Source organism: Bombus vosnesenskii, unplaced genomic scaffold (assembly GCF_011952255.1).
Source record: "Bombus vosnesenskii isolate JDL3184/JDL3185 unplaced genomic scaffold, Bvos_JDL3184-5_v1.1 scf7180000013267, whole genome shotgun sequence".
Classification (NCBI taxonomy): domain Eukaryota; kingdom Metazoa; phylum Arthropoda; class Insecta; order Hymenoptera; family Apidae; genus Bombus; species Bombus vosnesenskii.
This window is the reverse complement of record NW_022882927.1, coordinates 7178155-7203476: the sequence shown is the minus strand read 5'-3', so window position 1 is coordinate 7203476 and position 25322 is coordinate 7178155. Positions and strand designations below refer to the sequence as shown.

At 32.1% G+C, this 25322-nt stretch overlaps 1 protein-coding gene across 2 annotated transcripts; it reads right to left on the bottom strand.

The window, feature by feature from the left end:
- Positions 1 to 2811: 2811 nt before the first annotated feature.
- LOC117230438 (ABC transporter G family member 20-like) lies at positions 2812 to 24907 on the bottom strand. 2 transcript variants are annotated; one of them, XM_033487891.1, is made up of 15 exons: positions 24252 to 24905; positions 8290 to 8428; positions 7956 to 8200; positions 7596 to 7773; positions 7423 to 7516; positions 6666 to 6875; positions 6351 to 6430; positions 6039 to 6270; positions 5707 to 5887; positions 5501 to 5616; positions 5356 to 5426; positions 5183 to 5271; positions 4662 to 4838; positions 4400 to 4486; positions 2812 to 4229 (listed from the first exon to the last, which is right to left on the bottom strand). In XM_033487891.1, the coding sequence occupies exons 2-15, from the start codon at positions 8391 to 8393 to the stop codon at positions 4018 to 4020; spliced, it is 2076 nt and encodes a 691-aa protein (XP_033343782.1). In that variant the 5' UTR covers positions 8394 to 8428; positions 24252 to 24905; the 3' UTR covers positions 2812 to 4017. The 2 variants fall into 2 exon arrangements, with proteins under 2 accessions (XP_033343782.1, XP_033343784.1); XM_033487893.1 differs by having other exon boundaries at positions 4018 to 4229; positions 7596 to 7770; positions 24252 to 24907.
- Between the last annotated feature and the right edge of the window lie 415 nt (positions 24908 to 25322).

The window sequence follows — 25322 nt, the reverse complement described above, 5'->3', positions numbered from 1 at the left end:
ATTGTTATGAACTTTCCGAAATACCTAAGGTTTTTTCTTTAGTATAAACCAATGTACTATAACAATTGGAAATGTTTAGGATTGGACACCATTTAGGAGGAAAGGTTTTGTTTATTGTACGATCGTTTATTTTATGAGAATTTTTATAATAATGTATGATTAACTGTTTTACTTCTATTTGTTAATTCTTTATGAAGAGCTATTATTTATTTCGTTTGTACTGTCTGTTGTTTTTATATTATGCAAATAGGAGAGAACTCTAAAAATCTTAGGGGTTATATAAGGATAGGAAGTTTTTCTTATGAGTTTTTTATATTTTTTAAATATTAAAAAGCAAGAACTTGTACCTGTTTTGATATAAGATGCAAACACTTGAGAAGATGTGCTGTAATTGGAATTGCTTTTTTGAAATACAACATTGAGAGATCATAAAGCGTGTAATATAGTGTTGTTATTAAGATAAGCCTGAAAAAAGAAGAAAACGTAAAAAAATATACGTATGTCTATGTATATTTTATATTCTTTTGCCAATTCTAGTGGTTAGTATTCATTTATTTTATCGCTACAGCAAATATTTACACTATGTCATTAAAATTACCATACAAAGTATGACTCCTAGCGAGGACCTTATTGTTGCTAACGTTATGATCGCTGATCAATTGGAATGTTTCTCTGTTCGAACATTATTTCCCCAGCACTGCTTGTTTTAAAAAGAAAAGAAAAGTTTTTTGATTCCGTTCTTTTGTACTCGGACCGTATTTTTCAACGTTAGAATTTGATACATCTTTTTGCACTATTAATGTTAGAGAAAATGGTGTCAACTCGTACGATCATTGTAAACAAAGTTACGTTATATAAACAATTTATTCAGAAATTCACGGACAGGTCGTGTTACCAATTAAATTTCGCATGACATCATCTTCTTTATCGTTAAAATTTCACAAGAATTCAGAAGCTTGTCGAAAGGCATGTATTCAAATATTTAAAAAAAAGAAAAAAAATAGAAACTCTGTTTGATACTGGCACGTTACCAATTGTAACAGATTATGATTTCCACTTTTATGGGAACTTACAGAAACGGAAGTAGGCTGAAGGGAAAAATAATTTCACCCAGCTAATCATAGAACTGCTTCTGTCAGCATTAAACTTTCAAACCTTTGTTAAATTATTATCTCCATTGAAGCTTAGAAAAAGACTATACTATCTTACGTTACAGGCTATTAAACAGTTTCCGTGAATCAAGATCATTACAATTATTAAGGATCCGTTTGTATACTATTTTCATTACATACAACGCTGCTACTTTCTTACAATAGCGTCATTTTACTCGTATCTCACAGGTTGCGTGTCTACTATTATGGCTACAGTTATAATTTTGCAATATCCGCGACAATCCTAGCCGCTGTGGATGTTGCGTATTAACTTTGGCGGTGCGTTATTTCGATTTAATGACATGACGATGGAAACGACTTATGCTTTGGTACTTGATGCGGTCAATTTGCAAGTGTCGTTTCGAAACGATGTCAATGGTCATGCGAGCACGTGGCAACATATGTAAATTAAAAGCTACAGTGTCAATTGGACGATGATTTTTTAATTCTACGTCTAGATCGAAATATCGAAGAACGCATTTTACGAATTGGTACCACCATGAAGTGGCTGATTTTCGAATTATTTTTTATGTAGAATCATCCTCTTCCTGGCCGTACCATTAATCACAGAGGACATTTTGTATATTCGAATGTTACACGAATCTTGTATTACAAATTTTGTTCTTTACAACGCGTTCGTTGACGTAATGATTTATTTTAAAATAATGCGAGGCGGAAAGATCGAAGTTAGATCGTAAAACGATTGATCCATACGATTAGCATTTTTCTATGGTTTCGCAGAGTATAGATGATCTTATCGGCCGCGAAACTTCCAAATTAGTATCTCGCGGTTACGAGGGCGAGTTTATAAGGAGAAATCAAAATAATCGATACATATTTTATATACGTTGGCAAGAGAGGAAGGATGAGAGGATGAATGAGAGAGAAAAAATGTTTGAAACTGAAGAAACGCAAACGAACTTCGACGGGCTTGGATTATTGTTATATTTTTTGAGAAACTTTGTTTCCTAACTACTACCAAAGAAAACCAAAGAAACAATTCGTCGAATTTTAATTATTTTTTCTATTTCAGCTCTTACTACAATTTGAACTTTGCACTCCAACAGATTTGCATATTTCTTTTCTTCTCAAATTTAAGCTGAAACAAAATTTATACGGAGATAGAGGTTTTAAAATGATTCTGAAGTTGCAGATTGTTTGATGATGAGAAATGGAAAGATTTGAATTAGTTACGGTAAATAATCTATTTACATACAGCAATTACAATGGCAAAAAAATTAACGAGTTGTTAAAAGTCCAGGCGGAGTATAATTAAAAGTTGACGAAGCTCGATGTCTTATAAAAAGAGTCTAATGAATTCTTAACGAGTAATTAAAATTTTAAATCATCCGGCAATTTATTAGCCGCAACTTAACAAAGTTGCTCGAAGCAATTCTTGATAGGCTGAAAAAGAATTTTACTGCTACTTATCGAGAATTGTATCAATCGTCCGAGTATCCATCTACATACATATATACTTGTTTCGTTTAAAAGTCCAACGTTCACTGTATATTGCGATTCGTTGATCATTTTCAAAGAAGTCCTTGGGAGTGCAAAGATCAAGTGTCGCGTATCTTTGCTTGATGATAATATTATTCAGGAAAATCTTCCTTGGCGCATGTAGTATACTAATACCGCTTTTTTCTTTCTTTTTCTTTCGTATTTAATTCAAGAGTAGTTGCGAAGTAAGATGAACAAGAATTGAGATAGAATTTTAGCGGCTACGCTTTACTATATAATATTTTTTAGATTTGACTATCTTATCTAATTTTCATGCTGGTCTGTCACCGAAATGCCAGGCAACTCTGACAATGAGTCACGTTTAATATTACGTGGCATATTTATTTCGATATCCTACAACAGAAATATTTTTAACGCATCCGTCGTGATTATTAAACAACGCTTGAAACGTAATATTTGCTTCTTTAGTTCTCCTCGATGCGCGTTTTGCTACTTTGTTTCGCAAAGACATTCCAGAATCAATGGTCGATGTGACGTATCCCAGTAGAATTATCGATAATATATTCCAGCCTAAGAACGAGTTACGAAAAAGAAAAAAAAAAAAGGGAAATTCTCACGCATAGTTCGCACGTTGTATATGTTTGTATACTATGTTAATCTCCGATAATAGTGAGTGTTGTAACACATGTATATCTGTGGAAAAAAAAAACATGTAAGAGGAGATCAATAAATCAAAAATGACAAATTACATTTCATTGGTGCCGAAACATTAATTAATCATTTCATCTTCGTTATATTTATTTTCTCTCATTATCTCCCTGAATGCTCTGATATCCAATATTACGTGACTATAACATTGATAGAACATGTTCTGTTTCATGATTACATTTTTATAGATCAAGCATTGGTATGGACGATTACGATACAATCCCAGAGCTGTAGATACAAGAAGTTTAAACGAAGAGTAAAAGTACGAGGTAAAGGCATATCCTCTTCCTAACATTTTTCCGCTTACTTACTAAGTAATCAATAACTAGCGCATCTTTTATATAAAATATAATAATCTAAGAATACTTAAAGAAACTTTGTTTGCGCACGTCTACACTTACGATATGAACAAAATGTACATTAATGACGTAGGTGAGAGTCTTTAACGTGTTCCTCCATTTTCTCAGTAGTTAAAAAAAACATATTATAATTTTACAATATATATAAAAACGCAATATCCCGCTAGTATACATATGTACGCAGCTACGAACTAACTCTACACTAGATCAATTTAGAATGAACTAACCCTGTAAAGCTTGCGAAGAAAGATGCCTTTTTCACTATTTAAACGATACGAGGTGGTTTATTTTCCAATTTAATGTCTTTTTCCACATTAATTTTAACCTTTATGTCGAAATCAAGATTTGTATCTTAATTGAAGCAGACAAATGAATGCGAGGGCAAAAATCCACACAGTGACCACTAAAAATCCTGAGTATACCTCCGGCTCGTCGAGGTCAGTCCCTTTTTGCATAATCTCCCTTAGTGACTTTCCCGGTACCGTTATAGGCATCGTTAAACTAAGCCATTGAAGAAATTTCGGCATACCCTCGATTGGCCAGATCAATCCTTGAAAATGTCAAAATATTCTTAATAAGTATGTATTCTATATATTTTTTCATATTATACACATTAGACGTACACCAATTTTTCTTTGATCTTTCTGACAGATTCCAAACATCTTGCGCTCGTAGTAGTAAATGATACTAAAGTAAGTAAACTTATGTTTAATCACTCACCACAAAGAAGAAGCAATGGATAAAAAGTTCCCGTTGACGCATAATTGGCCAAACTATGAGAAGTACATGACACTGATATCAAGAGACCTACAAATGATTTTTTCTCATCAAGATATTTTGTCATAGAAATTGTAATTCAAGTGATATTATATCATAATTCTGAATAATTAACTGAATTTATATCATAATTCAAGGATGACAAACATGTAACATAACCGTCGTGAATATTCATTTGCTAATTTTAATTAAGTCGGAAGCTTACCGTATACCATTCCACAAATTCCTTCTAGCATAATCATCGCGATGACACCGATCTTTGATCCTTCGCAATACATATCATACTGCTCGAAACCAATATATAACGCAAGTGTTACTTGAAATACAATGATTATAGCTTGCGTTATCAAGTGAGTAGTCAGAATCTCTGCGGTGGTAACACCTATTTTACATGAATATTTATGGATCAATAACAATGTAATTAATTATTTTACAATTGTGCAATAATTTTATGCAACTTATATGATAGTTTAGTATTATAGACAATGTATTATTTGTCGTACATACAGTGAGCTTGTCAAGATATGATTTATTTCACATTTAGTGATTTCATTAAATGCTCAGTAATAGAGCGAACGTAAAATAAAAAAAAGAATAAAGATGAAAAATGACATAGTCAAATTCGTTTCCTTCATAGTACAAATTTTCTACGTTCAGAATTCATTTTCATATAAATAAAATGAACACGTTAATCAAAGGAAACAAAAACTAAATATTTGAATTTACCTTGAACTAAGATCCTGTCCCATATGCCAGAATGACGATCGACTATGATTGCACTCGAAGAAATAGATGTTGCCAAAATGAATAACATTCTAGAGAAATTAAATTTATACATAAAGATGAAACGATCTTATAATTCGTAGGAAAATTGTAATTTACAACAGAAAAAGTATTACGTTAGCAAAAATACTGGTATGACATATTGTCCAAACTCCATTTCCATCTTACCATAAATCGGATCTTCAAACTATAACATTAAAAAATCAGTATCATTCTGGATCATTTTCACTAATATTGATTTGTTTTTTAACATATACACACCTTTATTGGAATATTTGCGTACTTTTTACTAATTCCACATTCCTGAACAATTTTCTCTAACTCTTTCATCAACATTTTATATAAGTATTGTTTTACGAATAAAATAATTTCTCTATCTGCAACATTGAAGGAAACGTGGATAGATGATCGTTCTATACACATTGGGAAACAATTAATTTTACGGCAGTTATATTCTTGTCACATACCTGGAATATGTAACTCGACGTCGATTATAGAAGCCGAAATAACATCGTCAGATATAGTAAGCATATTTTCTAACTTCTGTTCCATTCCAAGTGAAAAATTTCTCTGAAAATACATTATTCCAACGGCGTCATGATTATGCTTCAGTTTCTCCTTCGCTTTTTCGTAATTATCATAAAATTTCTGAAAAAAATACGATTAACAATTACTCTTATTCTATCAATTATTATGTTATTATTATTATATTTATTAATCTCTTAAAATATTAATTATTATTCTCTTAAATTAATCTCTTAAAATAGTCCTTTTCTTAAAGAATATATTTTTCACTCACCGTCTCTAGAATATCATCGTCCATGTTGGCTATGAACCTACAACTGAGATCGGTGAACTTGCACGTTTGCTCTTCGTTGTAGTATGTAATATTGCCTAAATATTTCTGACTATTACAGGCACCAGTCTCTTCGTTCACTACGTATATCTTGAGATTTTTTGGGTCTGGACCAACCGTGTAAAAGAACAGCATCATTTCCAACACTGGTAAGACGATTGAAAATAAGAACCCCCTAAGGACAAACAAAGAAATCGTCAACTAAATTTCTCGTTCCTAATCTTCGTTAATAATCAAATATCTTATAACATTTACCCAGGATGACGCAAAAACTGAAGCGCATTCTTATAAAGCAAAGCCCTAATTCTCGTCTTCCAGTTACTTTGATGCATCCTCTGCTGAAACATGATTTTTTTGTTGTTTCATCTTAACAAATAAAATATTTCTTACATTCAGAAAAAGAGAAATACTTTGTTCTATGATTTATCAATATAGTTAAATTTTTCTGGTGAAAATACGTGATTAGAAGATCATCAAACTCCGCAGCACCGAAACACTATGTAAAGTTTGGAAGGACTTTTTGATCTATATAGATCTATATAACTGAATAAGCTTCAAGCGTTGTATCACCTTCGTCTTCCCGTTGCTGACATCGTACGAATTATAAATCGGATTAATCTCCCCTGGAGGATCAGGGATCAGATTACTTCCTTGTGAATCCTCAGCTTGTTGTTGACTCAAGGTTAAGAAGGCTTCCTCCAGGGAGTCGGTTTGAAATCGCTCCAATAATTCATTCGGTGATGATTCAGCCAACAGCTGGCCATTTCTGAGCAATCCAATCTAAAGAGTATAATAGTGACATTAACATACGATGAAACTTATCTTTTTATAGCAACCCGCTTTACCTTTCTTGCTAGAACAATGTCATCAAGGCAGCTATTATAAAGTACAATTATACAGGCTGTTACTATTACGAACGCCAACGAATAGAATAAGATTACGAAAATATATAAAAAGAAAATAAATAAGGTGTCGATAAATAATTGTCAGATATTTATCGCTCGGATATTGGAACTTAGTTGAAATGAAAATTATTGAAAAATATCTGATCAGCATACGCATTGATTCAACTAAAGTAACAAAGATTTGGAAGTTTACGTAAGTGAATTTGTATTGTAAAATACGTATTTGCTAAGGCTAATATTTATACAAATGATCTTCAACTTGTCTTGTTAATATATGCTAGTTTTGTCGCGTAAAGTAAGATATTCTACTATGCAATCATTGATTTAATAAGATAATTTATGCTTAATTAGTTTATCTCATAGCTGTTCATCATAATTGAAGGATACGAATGTTCATTTTATCATTCAATTGTGTAATTTACCTTATCAGATTGTTTTGCTTCCTCGATATAATGCGTAGTGATAATCACTGTGACACCTTCTTCTTTTGTGATCTGCGTCAAGTGGTTCCAAATACTGTGCAAAAAGTCTTCGTTTATGTTATTGTCCTTACGTTAAGTTTAAAAAAGGTGGAAGGAAATGAAAGTATACTTGCTTGTCCCTTAAAACTGGATCTAAACCGACAGTGGGTTCATCGAGGATCAGCAGTTCAGGCCTCTGAAGCAGAGCTGCTGCGAAGGATACTCTTCTTTGCTGGCCACCGCTCATGTTCTTCACCAAACGGTCCCTGGGTGGCAGTTGGAGTAAATCCTTTAATTCTACGTATCTTTCTTCTGAAAATAATTTTCTCGATTTCGCTAACATAACTTGATATATGCATGCATGATGATCTATTCGCTTTTTGATTAAAATATCTAACAGTTTAAATTAAATCCTATACGATTCAATAGTGTACAACTCTTTTGCATTCGTAAGGGAAAAATATAAGAATATAGTTGTAAGTTCTTAAATTTACCAATTTCAAATTTTTCCATGCCACTGATTGTTCCAAAAAAGACAAGCGCGTCAATCACAGAAAATTCGTCGACCAGCGAAACATCTTGCGGCATGTAACCGATACGAGGCCCTGGTATTCCAGAATCTTCGGTTCCTGGCTGGCCACCGAGTACCCAAATATCCCCATAATCCAATTTTCGGACGCCAACCACGCAAGAGAGTAAAGTGGTTTTTCCGCATCCACTAGCTCCAAGTAAGCTATATCTGTGTAAAGTAATGTACGTATATGAGCGAATTGGAAAAATTTGAAAAGATGTTATAATAACATAAATTCTATCCAACGTTTTACTCACATACAGCCTTTGGGAACAGTAAGATTCACGCCATTCAAGATGTATACTCCACCACCATATGTTTTCTTCGCATTCTTGACGATGACTGCATTTTGCCCTGCCATTTTGCAAGGCACCGATTTCAACTAAAAATTGCAACCTATAACATTAATTATAAGTACAGATATATTCACGAATACATATCAAGAGGAATATTTGAGAAATAATGTATATGTATATCTGTATACAAACAATGCAAATTTGGTAATTATTTACAAGTGATTATGAACAACTGTTCATAAAAAATGTTATTAAACTGTACAAATCAACAGTAAATTAATAACTAGTAACACTTATTACCTTTTTATACATAGTATGTCAAATTACTTAATAAATTAATATAGTATATTAAATTACTAATATGTCTATTAAAATGACTTAAAATCTTCGAGACACATAATTTATGTGAGATGTATCGAATATGTACCTCGTTTATCTTTTTGCTTTTTATTACTTTAGACATTTATGTTTACAGTGAAAGGAATTATCATAATTCTCCTATCAATTCTAGAAATTCGAAAGAATAAATTGTTATATTTAGACATAGTGATTGAAATTTTAACATAATTTATTAATTTTATCCGTCTCCCATTCTTAATTCTAATAACTCTCGTTAAATTTTTCATATGCACCTTCGTGAAATACCTTCAAGAACTGTCCAATATGAGAGGCATAGGACAAGATTGATTAAAAAATACGTAGGTATAGGGCGAATATAGAAAATAATTTAAATACATAATTTGAAGCAGTCTAAAATAATTGTGAAACAGATAAATGCAAAACGAGAATTATTTCGTTATTTAAAGAAACGTATAAAACTGTATTACAAAAATAATTTTCATCATTCAATAATCTTTTCTATTAGTTCTCCATAACAAATTATATTTTATTAAACTACTAAATATACATTGCAGCGTAAAGAATGAATAATCAATCGTTTTACGCATAATTTACAAAAACTAAAATAATTAACATATTGAATTTGAAATGCTGTTATTAATATGCAAACGTACCATTACACAGGAATAACTTAATACCAAGGCTGTTTATTTTAATGAAATGTATATCATGTTTTATCGATAAATTGTTATATTAAAGTATTGTAAACAAAGAATATTGAACACAAATATTATATAGCGCAAATTACATATTAAATAATACTATATATTACTCAATATTACATTCAGTTTGATATCAACAAAACTGTCGGCTGTGAATTATCTATCTCGGCAAAGAAACGAGAATAAATAATGAATGTGTATTTTATAATGCAGAATAGATGTGAATCAGAGTGCGCTGTTTAATGCGCTATAAACAAGACATAATCTCATCTAAAAGAAAACAATTTTTTCGCGTATGTTCCACCACGTTCCGCGCACTTTAGAGTTCTTATACGATCTCAAGAAATAGAATTAAGAAATGTGCGCGTCATATTTCAATAGAAACGTAAAACGTCATTGAAAATCAGATTCCGAAAATTAAGAGTATCTGTAACAAGACAGAAGGAAGAAGAAAGTTCAAAAAATGATCCGTTCGTTTGACATCCACATGAAAGTTTTATTTTTCAGCTCTTCGTCTTATAGCAACGTTCCATTCATACAAATCACCTAATTCTAGAAACGAAGAAAAAGTGTGTATTTCTTTTTTCATCCTACAAGTACAGCTGCTCCTAGGCAACATATCCAACTGACAGTCTTAAGTAATACAACATTCCGTGGGTCTACATTCGCACTGTCGAAACGTTTCATTAAACGGCAGTAGGTATGGCAACTCTTTCACGTGTTCAACAAACTTGGTTCGTTTTAATATTATTTATCTTTCGCCGCTGTAAAAGGGCTCCGTGAATCTAGGACTAACGATCACGTAATACCGAATAGATTGCTCTTAAGAAAGAATTCCACCAAGGCCATCGAGGCTTATTCTGCCACTCGCATCAGACATCGTTTCTTCTTATGGTAAATTGTCTTTTTTTTTTTTTGCGTAATTCTATATGGTCTCTTCTACTTTCTCGATCCGTGAAATTTCAATTGGACTCATTGCAAGAAAATTGCGCAACGTTTACACACTTCAATGGTTTTTAACTCTTCCGATCGGGGGTCTTACGAAATACCAATTAGCCAAATTCTTCACGCTACGATTAACGTTGCCTCTGAACCTTATAATTAATGACGTGTTAAACCAGTGTAATTGGAACTCTATGTTCTTTATTTTTGTAAATTTCTCGATTTTATTGTCAAAACGATTCTTCGACGAACTGATTCGATTTCTTCAGAAATAGAATAATTGACCTCGCTAAATTTGATCTGTTTTCTCTCGTTCTCAGTGTGCGGATTATTGAAAAAAATTGTTTAACGATAGATGTATAAAAATTAATCTATTAATCCCACGTTTTCTTAGGACATCATAACAACGTTTGTCTATTGGAATCTTAATTTTCCAGAGTTCTTTTCTTAAAGCTACGTTGATCTTCTTTTCATCTATGAGTATAATATCAAGCGAAGATTTCTCAGCTATCAACTCAGCTATCAAACTGCTCGTTATTTATCAATTTTATCCAAGTGACTAATAAACTGGTTTTCTGACTTACAGCTTCCGTCTAAAGACATTCACCCTATCGAATGATATAGAATAGCACGTCGATATGTTTAAAGTCAAGTTACAACAAGTTTCACACGAACCGTTGCTCTCATCATTATGAATTCTGATCGGTTCGCTCCCACACATTAAATATCAATCACTTGGCCCCATCTATTTATCATTCAACACATCTATCTTCGATATACGTTATCGTGATCGTGTGATACGAATTCGTAACGGTCGCTCCTTTGACTGTAATTACACGATATTGTATTAGAAATTGAGGGAATATTTAAATATAGTCTGCTTCGAATGTCCATTGGAAAATTCATAAGATATTTAAAATTAGATATTATTCCTTTTATTGTACGATGGTTTATCGTGTAAATAGTATTAGTATTCGACACCTATCAGCACTTTCAATTTTAGATTCTGTTGAAGAACACCTAATCCAGGTTATATCATATTATGGATTTTCTATATAAGATGAAGAGAAAATTTGTTATTTGTTATTAATGAAAGTTAGAATTTTAAGAAGTGGGTCATTCTTCTAACAGAAGATATCAAAAATATAGAAAAGCGTAGTTAGCTACGCTCTAGCGATTTCAGTAACTTGATTGGACAACTAAACGAGATAATTGAAAATCAAAGTGTGAACAATGTTTAGCATGTAACAATGAAAGATTCGATGACATACCACGAGATCAGAATCATTCGTAAAGTATCAAATTTTCAGTGATCCCATAGCTAATATCCTCCATTAACTCGATTATACAAACTTGATTTATATAAATAAAGATATACAATCTTATTAAGAAAATAAGATTATAACTGCAGAAAGAGATGGTTCCATTACAAATTACTTCCAAACAGATTTCCGCATCATTTTTTACGTAGCGACACATGTCAAAATCTTTCAAAAGTCATCGGGTTATCGACATCCACAGTTTTGATAAGTTTTAAAAGACGCGGATATACAGGGTGGTTGGTAACTGGTGGTACAAGCGGAAAGAGGGTGATTCTACGCGAAAAAAGAAGTCGAAAATATAGAATAAAAATTTTTCGTTCGAGGCTTTGTTTTCGAGAAAATCGACTTTGAATTTTTGCTCGGTACGCGTGCACTTTATCGCATCTCGTTATAACGGATCTCACTGTAGATCGTTGTCTCGATGGAAAAATTTAAAAAAATTTGTATTCTATATTTTCGACTTCTTTTTTCACGTAGAATCACCCCCTTTCCGCTTGTACCGCCAGTTACCAACCAGCCTGTATATTTTTTTTTATTTATTTATTAAAATTACAATCAATTCTCGCGTTGAGAAATTGTATATTTTTGTAACTGTAACTGTATATTTTTGAGCGTCGTATTCTAAGAGGGGAATGTTACAGTTTTGATTGGATTTAAATGAAACAAAAGATTTTGCTACGCCGTTGTTTCCTATAAATACGTCTTATGTCAATCCACTCAATTACGTCAATATCTCTAAAAATATAAATGATATATAAGAAATGTTTCAGAAGAACATTGAATGGCACTTGATATTATAATTTTTAAATGGATACATCCATCTTTTATTACAAATTCTCGTAGCCGATATTCAGACGACGTTTTCAAAACATGTTTAATCCATACATATCATCCGCTATCGTTATGTAAATTTTGGAATTTAAGAGCAATACATTATAGAGTCTGAAAGCGATTATTGGAAATCTGCTGATTATTTTGAAGACATCAAGGCAATGCCATACCAGTAGTAACGTTATAAAAAACCACATCGAATTTTAAAATTCGTATTTCGATAACATGAATTTGTAACTGTTTAAAAACGTCTTTACGTTTGTATTGCATAAATGATTTATCCTAAGAACATGTAATAAAAAATGAAGGCATCCATAAACATTTCATTACAGATTTCAAGGCTACCGCAAAATCGAATGCAGAAACCACCTCGGTATCGTGCAACTTTTGCCCACGGTTCGAGACACACTGTATATATTCACATATTCATATAAAATATATCTTATAAATTTGTAAATCTATATGTATTTCGTTTATAATCGTTACACAGTATATGCGTTTTAAGCATCTACGCGCTATTCCTGTAATTATCAGAAATATGAAAATCGTGTGGGATCGAGAAGAACATATGATAATAACTTTATCTCGAGCTAGTGTTGGAACGATTTGTGAAGATCACATTTGAATTTTTAAATAAAAACCTACATTTTTTGTCGTATGTTTATTGCAACTGATGTCTAGACCTTTTCAAAACGTTAACCTATACGTGTAACTTATATATACCGTTTTAGAGATTGTAGTTCTTAAGATCAGCGTTATCCAATGCACAGCACTAGAATGTTGCCCGGTCGAGCTTTATACACCACAGTGGCTTTAAAAGAAACCGATTTTTGCGTGTGTGTGTTTCGAGAAAATGTAACATTTAACTTTAGCCGGTTAGAATGACGTTAATGAAATTTCCGTAGCCGTAGCCTGGAGGTAATACAAATTCAACTTTCTTTTCAATAACAAATGATGTAATAAACATTCGTTAATTCCTATTTCCAACGTGAGGTTAATTAATTATAAATTAATTATAAAATTCTTTCCTTTGCTCCAGTTACGAGATTGCAATAATACATGAATACCGATGACACTGTGCAATCTTATGGCATCTAATAAACAGAATCGAGTCGACGTTGCTCAAGCCAATCGTTTTCATCAATAAAAATAACACGGTTTATCATCGGATAGCCTTTTTAAGATATACATTTGGTAACGCTGACATCAGTGACACGTCAGCTTTAAAAAGTCATATCTCCAAAATTGTAAATGACATGTGTACATAATACATGTAAATAAATGTACATAAATGTACAATAAAATTACATTCGATAATTGAAAAATGATCTTCATAGATCACTGTTATCTCAAGATCGAACAATTATCATTGTGACGATCTCGTCCTTCTCGATGGCATACAACTTTTATCGAAGAAAACTTTTCTCTATTTTTGATAGTTAAAAAGATAATCGTGTCTAGACGTTTAAAACAGAAATATTATTATCTGATGAGGTATTATCCTGTTGCCGAACTTGACATTTCATTTCTCGATTTAAATCCTTTTTTTAAAAAACGTAAGCTGTTTTAAATTAAATTTAGGATTCTGTTCTGTTTTCACTCAGACGATTTCGATTCTCGTATCTCAAGACGATTATCTGAATAAATAAAATTTTTTTCCTGAATAAATACATACAAATGTAACGACCAGATTTTGCATCCCGTTGGATTGAAAATAACACGGCGTTGCAACCCGTAGACACCATAGCATGAAATCTTCCTCTATAATGTTTTTTCTAATTTCACTTAGAATAAATGTACAGGTCGGTCTAGTTGCTAGAATCATCCTGTATTTTATAATTATAGAAATTAGTTTTAATGACTGGTCTCGAGGAATGCAGAATTCTTATCGCTAAATATATAAACCGGTATAATGTAATGTAGAAACCAGATACACCAGCAGCCTGAAACTGCGTCGATGCTCGAGAGAAATAGAATTCATCGAAGAGAGCAAAATTTTCCTTCATCATATATTCCGTAACTGTTTAAGTTGTTTAAAGTCTATAAAACGTAGAATCATTGATATTAAAAACTAGAAAATTCTCAGCGCGATGCAAACTTTTATGCGTATCATTAGATTTTCCTCGCGTAACATTAATCGATTAATCTTATCAATATCTCGAGCGTGACCGTTCTGCGGAAGTAATCTCGATTTCTAAGTACGAAAGGAATAATCGCCTTCCTACTTCCTCGACGCATGTTCGTAAAAGAAGAGCATAATACGGTTGCAATTTCTTCGGTGGCGAATCGATTTAGGAAAGATTTAGGAAACTTGCACGTTGGACGAACCGTTCATTCGATGATAACGCGAGACGTTTACACCTCTGTATACTTTCTCACATCTTTGTTTAATTCCTTTCTCAAGCGGCGATCTAACGCGTGCTTCGTAAACACTTTCACCGTGTTTGACCGCGAAATATTTTAATTAATTTCGAAGTCTTATCTCGATGAACACCGGATGAGGATATAATCATTTCTCGATAACGAGTATCATACATAAAGTGAAACGGAGATATTTTTTAATAGAATATATTGCTATAATAAAGTGAGTAAAGAAATCGTACTCAGATTTCAAACGAAGTTATCTTCACGGTGAGACAAACTAACAAGAATAGGCGGACCCAAATCATCGATCATCGTATGGTTTATTACACTCTTCGCGTCAAGCTGTACTAAAAATGTGGAAACTAAATAAGTCCGGAACTGAAGGAAAATGTGATACACAGCGGAATAAATTACCGCCACTTTTCGAACAGCACCTGTTGATTTATACCGGTAACGCAATAATAAGTGAGAGGCCGCTTGGCACGCGATCGATCTTTTGAGTTACTGTTTGTATTTCATATGAAATAGAAAAATATTATAAAATTTGTATAAGATTAGAATCGCATAGATTCTTTAGTATGGACCGAAATTCTGTGCATAAAAATATTAATAAAAGACGCTATCGATAATCGACTGAGGAGCTAGGTCTATTTCTTGCAACAAAAGAAGAAGACTATCAATGAGTTTCGTATAGGAATTTTCGCGATTCCAAGAATTGGATCGCAGCTCGAGGTATCGAGAAAAGCCGAATTGTCCGAAATTATTCGATCTTAAAAGCTCAAATCCACCGAAAGTCCAACTTCCGTTAAACACTGTCACTAAAATTATCACCTTTTCGTTTCTTCGCGATACTAAACACATCCACTATGAAAGAACGAACCATTGAAATTCCTCTCTTCTATACTGAATATCCTCTTAATTTAGATTCCTCCCTCTCCCTAATTATTTTAATTTTCCCCAACGACTCGTGATATCGATGAAAATCGAATCTTTAAAAATTGTTTCGTTCTTCTATTCACATTCGAACCGCTCCGAACTTTCAAGAGTAGGGAGTGCATCAGGAATGCATCGGGAATGCATCGGAAAGTACGAACACAATTAACGAGAAGCACTGGAGAACTGTCCTAAGGTTATACCTTTCCCCACGGCCATGCTTTGCAAGCGTAACTGGCTGACACGTGATAGAACTGCGTCTAAGAGTACATAGAAGGTTTCTTTATAACGGTAGATCATCCGTATATACGTGCAATACGTATCTGAATAGGTCGGATGTTCGTGTGCGTGAAACTGGTCTTGGGATCGGATTATGCGAAGATGGACTATTGCTCGTGAACTACGAAGGTATAGTCATTGTCCTTTATATTTGCTCAAAGATAATATTATATGTATCGTGCTCGATTGCTTTCTAAATTTGCTATGCTATATTGTGTTACGTCTTGCTAATATTGGACTAATTGAATTCTTGTACGCTATACAGGGTGATCCACGCAACTGTTTCACGTTATAACTCCGTTACCAGTGCAGTTACGGAAATGTGTCAAAAGAGATGATTAAGGTGAATAGTTCAAGGAATACCACATCCGTAGGAGTATGTTTCTTCCTTTAGAAATGCAGCGAACGCATATGCAATCAGCAATCGCATTACTTTCTTAAACGGAAACGCATACTACGAGAAGGAGCGTTGAGTAAATAAAAAAGTAATAACATACAGAATGAAAATTAATTAATAAGATTTAAACGAAGTAAGAACTGATTGGTTACCGAGATATTTTAACTAGAATTTTGTAAAATTTATCGCATATAAGACAAAGGAAACTCTAATGGGTTTGTCATAGAGTGACGAGAGGAATCTATCAATGTAAAACAAAGTATGCATTTCCATTAAAAAAAAGTAGTGCAATTGTTGATTGCATATGTACCATTACACTTTCAAAAGAAAAAGAAATCATCCTATATATAATAGTTACTCTTTAAACCATTCATCTTTCTCTTTTGATATTTTTTTGTAACTGCATTGGTAACAGAGAATAAGACGAAACAGTAGTATATATACTACGAATAATTTTGAAAAGACTTATTTATATCTTATAATATTGCTATTTATATAACAAAATATTTATTTCTACTTTATGTGCAATTTGAGTCTTTATATATGCGAGAAATTATTCATCGCATAATTTATGCTGCATAAAAATTACATTTATATCTGTGTCATAAATTCGTCAAAAATAATATTTTTGTCTGATTGATCTTTTAAAATTGATTTTCTCGAAGACGCTAAATATAGGCAGAGACATAATATCTGCGGTGTGATTTATTTAAAAATTCAATCATAGCAAATATTTATACTGTTTGTGCATATCATGCTGTGCATATTTTGCATTAATCACTGCGCAAACAGTTTAATAACTTCAAGATGTTAATTTACATTCCGCATTCGTATAAAACGCATACATATCTTAAACATTTGTTAATTCCACATTCGATAATTATTAATATTAATTATTCTTATGGATATTTAGAACGAATCCAAGAATTCCAATAACAATCTTAAACAACTTTTTTAACCTTCTATACGTAGTCAAGATAAAAGTGTCACGCTTACATTAACAGTCAGCATGTAATAACACGTGCGTCTGTGCACAAATAATATATAATCGAATCAATGCAACGTACCCGTCAGCAACAGTAAATACGCAATTTTATTTTATCTAATAAATTGAATGTTTAATACTATATCATTCATATTTATTTTTTTATATGCAACAGTGTTTTATACATATTTAATCTGTTGTCAAAATTCCTATGTAAAAATTAATACAATAAAAAAAATATATATATTTGTATTTATAAATATAAATATATATAATAGAAAAAATTAGTAAAAATCGGTAAATACAAATTTCAAACTTTTTCCATACACGTTCCGAGGTCTTTACTATTAGATCGAATGAAGCAGATGACGAAGAGCAGGACGAAGATAACTAGGGCAAAAATACATTCATATATAAAGATATTTATGAATGTATATAGAGAATTGTCAAAAAAATATATTAACAAAAGACAATGACATCTCCAATATTAATATTTAGAAATTTTATGTAACCACGACGAAGGATGGTAATTTGTTCATTTTTCATATGTAATTCGATAGCAATCTTGACAGACAGCAAAAATGAAATAGTATTAATTTGAGTAATTACGGCAGTATATGGTTTGCGGATAATTGTTACATTCCCTTGTCATAAGCGAACATCATAAAACGAATATGAGCTTTGAACTATTTTTGAAAACAATCTAAAGATCCTATTTAGAGAGCAAAGAGAATAAATCGGTCAAGATCAATCAATTAAAATGACGTTATTTGTTCACTTTGTATAATATGTTACTATGTTGTAATATGTTATACACTTGATACAATTCAAATAACAGATTCGAATTGTATAATAATGAAAATTATTATGTAAAACTGATTTAATAATCTACTAGTGATATAATTTGCAACAAATTGCAAAAAAAAATTCAGAATGCGAAAATATAAAAGGTAAATTCGTTGCTTTTAATATCTTTGATATAAGTTTTATGCTTCAACAGTTCGTCAAAAAATGCGATAATTTAATAAGGAAAACATCACTAATTTAATTCAGTTTTATTTAATCCAAAAATTCAATCTAGGAATTTGCGCAGAGCTGTGATGATAAAGCCAGGACGAGTTCATACAAACTGTGATCATATCGTACAATTTACCGTATAATCGCAGTGTGATTGTCCTCGTTCGTTGCTAACTTAGAACCTGGTTCTCGAGTGAACGTAATTCTTAGTGACAATTGGAGCGCGTATAAGTTTCCACAGGGTGTTCGTCAAATCGATACATTCGTCACCGATTGACCTTTCGATTTTTCAGAAACGAGACACGCGCTCAAGACTTTCCCGTTGCGAAGAAAATGTTATAGAATACGAGTTTTCGCTGATACACGATTTCATAAATTACATTTTATGAATTATATCTGTAACTAAAAAAATGGAATCAGGTTTGTTTCAAGCAGAGAACGCTATAACTTATGGTTAGTAGGTATTTTGTAAATTTTTGTATCTTTCTAATCCATCGACAAAGTTAAACGTGACAATGAACACAGTTGCAAAAATATACCTGTTTAATAAGATATTGCTGTACTTTTATTCAACGTTATTTTAGAAAAAACATTTAATGAACTTGTATTCATTATTTCCTGGAAAATTATTACATTTACTAATTGATAGTTGGTCATTTATAATCCTAGAACGTGTGAACACTCAACACCTATTAAAATTAATCAATCAATTATATCATAATAAAATAAAAATGTCCCATTAACCGGTATCATTTTTTTAGTTAATTTAAATTGGATTATTTTAGTTAACAAAAGGTACTGTAAACCTTGAAACATAGTAATTTATTACGATGTTGTGAATTTATTCAAACGAATTCCGATATCAATTCTTTGAAGACTTTTTGTATTTGACCATTGAAACCATTAACGTATAACGTATAAGAATTCATTTAAATCAGATTCATTGGTAATAACAAAATTGCAAAACTATAACTGACAATAAAGAAGTTAAATGATCGTGACTAATGATGATCTTGGCAAAGCACAACAGAGATTACGTAAAATGATCTCTCATATGGTAATAACTATAGTATAAATAACAATGGTGAGACGCGATTAGATCACAAATATTTTGTATCTTTTATTTATATTTGTATATTTTAAGGTATAACTAAAAAGTTTTTTAGTACAGAATTAGTTCTATGTTCTGTTTATTTTCTGCACTGATTTTGTAAAATACATTTTTATATAATATCTGTCTACATTGACGAGGAATTATAGAGAAAGTGAATAACTTCACTTTCTTATTTTGGATGCGAGATTTTGTTGGAACGTCATGATCTTTTGCTATAAGGTGAGTTTGTTCTGAATAACGTAAACAATTTCTTCTTTCTTGCTTTGTCTCAATCTTGTTTTCTTCTAATTTTCACTCGTATGATACACATGATGTATGAAAAAGTACGTTCTACCGAAAAATAAATTTGAGAAAACTTGACATAAAACATACATAAAACATATTTATATTTTGCAGGAATTTGAAGAATACATACATTAGTATACATATACATATATGAATACTAAATACTCCAAGAAATACCATATGCCCTTATGATATCGACATTTATGTTAATTAAATCTAAGTTCACTTGTTGCGAAAAGAAGACATTTAAAATAGCAATGTCAGACACGTGGAGTCTGTTTTTATTAATACAAACTGAAGTGATGAAATAAAATCCTTTACTAAATGGACATTTGATAAAAATTTGCATACACCACAAACTTATTTACCACAAACAGTATCTATGTATATTCGCCTAAATGAATCTGTTCTACATCTGACAACGATATAACACGACATTCGACGATCAGCTCTGATCCTTCGCATCTTTCCGTGAGTCTGAACTATAATTATAGGGAACTTTTTTAATTCAGATTACAAAAAAGTGCGTGTAAGCTGGATAATTAGTAACCGACATCAGTCGATGGTTTCATTTTCAGACTGAAATGGTACGATGCGACACGGCGTAGTCATAGAATCCATGTGGCCAACAGGCAACGAAAATAGGCGAATGTAGAAAGTAAATTCACGACGGAGAAATTCGCGTCGAAAGGATGGATCGGGCAGCATCACTGACTACCAACGACTGATCACTTTTCGAGCATGTTCAGTTCAATTTTTGCGTAAAATGTGAACGATCGGATGATAATACAACACGTGTCGCACATTGTTAATTATGTATGTACATAAATACCTGGTTAGGTAACTATCTCGTATCGGAGTGTGTACATTAAAATTTTTTAACGTTTGTCGTTAGAATGAGTTAAATCTGCGCGCAGAAATGATTAATTCTTTTCCTTTTCTGGATTCATCGATCTGCTATATCTATGTTCATTATATCATCGCAGTTTGCATATTAATTTATTGTTTACGATATTACGTGAAAGATATCATTACGATAGCTATGATTAGGAAAATCACGATTAGGATATTTTAAAGAAATAATCGATAAATTAATAATAAGGGGAAAGTTAATTTTGGCATTTGGGATGTCAAAAACGGGAGAGAAAAAATTCCGATACATAGCATTTTCTTTCATAAAAATAGAGAAAACGTGAGAAATAAACGATTCCTGTTGTGAGATTTTTCAGCTTGAGGTTGAAACCAGTGATGTGATAACTTTCGATTCGAGCGGCTCAAATGAAGCGATTCCGAATAGAGAAGAAGGAATACACGGTTTCGTACTCTCGCTTTCTTTTGTCGCCACGTTCGAAATAAGTAAAATAAACATTATACAATAGTTGAATAGCTCTGTTTCGAGCATGCAACGCAAATATTTCTTGGTTCGTCGAGATCTTTTGACCCTTTCAACGTGCTCTTATCGCTCTTGTATATAGCATATTAATTAATTCATCGACGGCAATAAATTTTATAGCTACCAGTCACATGTGGTTGTCCGCTGTCAGTTAGGCAGTAGATCAAGTTCCCTCCTAATTTCTTTCGGCATGAAATTTCTCTGCAGAAATTGGTGTTTCATTCGTTCAGATTGATGGACAGATTCTTGAAATATTTACAGATCCCACATCTTTTTGGATACTAGTTTGCATAATGTTTGCAACTTAATGAACTTTATAGAGTCGTATTCTTTTGTACTTTGAACCATCAAAGTACATTTTCGAATTTCGTGAATAGACACGAGAAGATGCCTCTCCATTACCACTTTCGTTTCCTGTTTCCATTCGTATGAAATTGTTTTTATTATCGTTTTTATCGCAATGAAACCATTTAATTACATCGGTAAGTTTTCTTATCTACATGCTTTAGACAATTTTTAATAACATATTTCTGTGTTTTTATGTCTGCGATTGTAATTTTTTCAATTTCCTGTATCTTTGCTAATTCTGCACTTACGCCGCTTTCGAGTTTTTTTTTAATTACATATAATATATTATAAATAAATAAATAATAAAATTCACTCGATTAAAGAAAGCAAAGAACACTTTGTATATCGTAAGAAATAGGAAATTCAGGTAATAAAACGTTCGGACATTGTGGTATTTCGATAACGGTACGATAATTGTATCAAAGTTTCTTCGGATAAGTGCTCTACTGTATTTTAAATATACTTCCTATATCTACTAAATATACCATTGTATAAATACATATAATTATAAACATTCCGACCGAGCCATTCGTTAATTTTATTATGCAGCTCTATTCTTTTCCGTTGTACTGTACCATTTGGAATTTAATGCATCAACGCATAACGTTATTCTGCTTGTTCCTTCGAGTAAAAATTGTAATAACACAAAATTATTTTTTTCCTTGTTTGTTTCACAAATTACGACTCTACTTTGAAACCTGTCAAAACCACTGTTTTGCTATTAAATTCCATGCTACCGAGATTTATGATTTCCTATCTTAAATATCTATTATTCTTCTTCTGTTACGCAACATTTACTAGCGGGTCCTTAGGAGATTAAGACTTCCATCGCTGTCGAACCTTTACGTTGTGTTATGAAAAGAACAGCAAATGACAAAAATAAAGAAATAAGCAAATATTGTAAAGATGCCACTTTGTTATGTAATAACATGTTAATACTCAAAATATACTAGCAACAATGTTTGACGCTTAAATTAGACGATAATTTTGCCAAAGTTTTCCAAATCTGTTTCGATGTGTATTTATAAGACAGGCATTGCCCTATTCAAAAATTAATTTCAACTAAATTTAAGGATGAATGTCTTATTTTTTTCTTGGAAATATCGCTTTTCATTGCATCTTTTCGTTAGAAAATAGTATGAAATTAATTAATCTGCAACTTTTTATGTGTTTTTACTAAGCTACACAAATTTTTTCAGTTTAATTTGCAGAGAAATACTATTTAAACGCGGTGTTCACCAAACAGGTTTTTGCAATTGCTTGGCACAATTAAAAAGAAAGTATAGGTCCGATCAATTTGAAATTTTAATTATATGTCAATAAAGAGTGGTTTCATCGTTTGACGTAAAAGCAGATTGATAGTTTTTTCTTTTCGCCATGTATCCTAGTTCACCAGCAGTTCAAACTATATTTTTTGATAATTTTTTCGAATGAAAAGTGCTAAAAAATCGATACCTTTTTATTTAAAAAAAAAAAAAAAACTAACCCCTCTAATAAACTATACTTGCTACGAATAATTGACTTCGGTTACTTTCGTTTCGCTACACAAAGTGCAGAGAATTTTTTTACAAAATTTTCCTTAATTTCGACAATTTTAAAGATACGACAATGAAATTGAAAGAACAGGTATAGGAAAAAGGATTTGACGAAAAAAAGATTCGTAAAACAAATTTTCTTCGTGCTAGTGCGTCTAACGTGTGTCTTAAAAGAATTATCAATGGGAACAAGCAATCGCTAAAAGTATAGCCTTCTCTTCTAAAAACTATAGTCATTACGACTGCGAATTGATTATACAATTACCATGACCTATTATCATTCGACGGAGCTCGTTTCATACAATTTTCAAGTATTTTCTTCGCATAGATAAATACCAAGTTTAATTAAAATGAAATTAGGTGCATTTTTGATTATCTCAAATTTATTTTCAATCGAAAATTTAATTTTTCATTAGACACGATTCTATACCTTTTATTGAAAGATTTTAATTCTATGATTTTGACACTACTACTTGAAAATATATTCTCGTGATTAATTAATTACAGAGAACTACATAACTACGAAAACTATGAAACATCATACGAAATTACTCCATTTTATCTAACTGGAAGCGAACATTTCAACCTTGTACAGTATCAATTTACCCATTTTCTTATTTCCATAAAGAAGTTACTATATACATAATCATTAAGAATTTGATAGATTCTTTAGATAGGAGACCGATTTCGATGGACTCAACCATTAATATCCATACAATATCGGAAAAACAAAAGGGACAGTTCCATAAAATAAAATCCTCTAATGTCAGCTGTTCGATAATATATAGTTTCGATTGACGCACAAATAGTAACAACAGTATTAATACATGTAATACATCTGATCACCGTCTAATTACCATTACAATCTCCACATAATTATTTCACTTTCTAACAACAATCGTATTTTCTCATGGCAATTAAGTATTATTTGGCCAAACATTATTGCAAAACTATAGCAGTCATTTCTCGCGTACGAAAAATGAGGAAAGATTATAATAAAAAAACAACAATATGTAATTGCATAATTTTCCCGTTATTCTTCCTCTGTTCGTGTTATCTACGAAAAGTGAATTCATTGACATTCCGTGGTAATAAGCCGAACTTCCGGTTCACTTACCTCACTGCGGATAGTCCTTCGATTCTTGAAAGTAAAAAGGTAAACACAATCGAATACTTTTTAAACGTCAATGTCCGTGCTGCGAATTGATCGATCCTTTCGATATTTCCGATAATCGCGACCCAAGGGAGTGCTCTAGTGATGTTCACACGAAAACGCGATCGTCGAATTACTTGAAATAATGTATCGCAAAAATAAATATAAATACGGTAAAATTCGCATGTGTATCTCTTTTTTTGCTGTGTTATCTATCGAATGTTTCTCGTTGTGTGTCCAACTTTCTCGAGTTTCTTCACTGAACACTTTTCTCTTTGGCTCCACGAATCTAACCTTTTCTCTCGAGTTACGGATAATGCCGGTAATTTTGCGCGCGAATCAAAACCGTGAAAAAATATATATATTTATGTACATAAATAAGCCAGAATATATCGACGGTTCCTAAGAGGTATCGTTGGTGCAATTGTTCGTTATGAAGTGCCGATTGGAGATTGCTAATGACCGATTATTGAATACCTAATGGTCTCGCGGGTGTATGTGTCATGACAGTATTAACAGTGAGTTAAGACGCATTTCCGTGTAAGCCAAATCTTTGCCAACGTCCGATCGTCACACCGTCGACCACCTGACTGCCGCTGAAGACTGTTCCCTTTAGGAAATCAAGATCAAACCTAAGTTAACCTGGTGAAGGTGGGGATTTCATGAATCGGTAAGCGGTATACAGCCTATATGTATCTATTTCAGGTGCGAGTATATCCAAAGAGAAGGGGAAAGGTAGCTCTTTCTCTCCCAGGCTTTCGAGATGCTCGATGTGATTGCGTCTGTGTCTAACTACTTCAATCACATCGTACGATAAACAATTACGATGCAATCACTTAAAATATTGGTTAATAAACAAATATTAGTATTAGACAGTATTAATCATTGTCCTGGTTTGCATTTATGCAAATTAATTACCTCTTGATAACCTTCGATCGTACTTTTGTTACAAATTTTAATTTGAATTCACCTTTAAACTTAAAATTTACATAGAGAATGATTTATGAAATTCAACTCTGAAGCAACTTCTTGCTT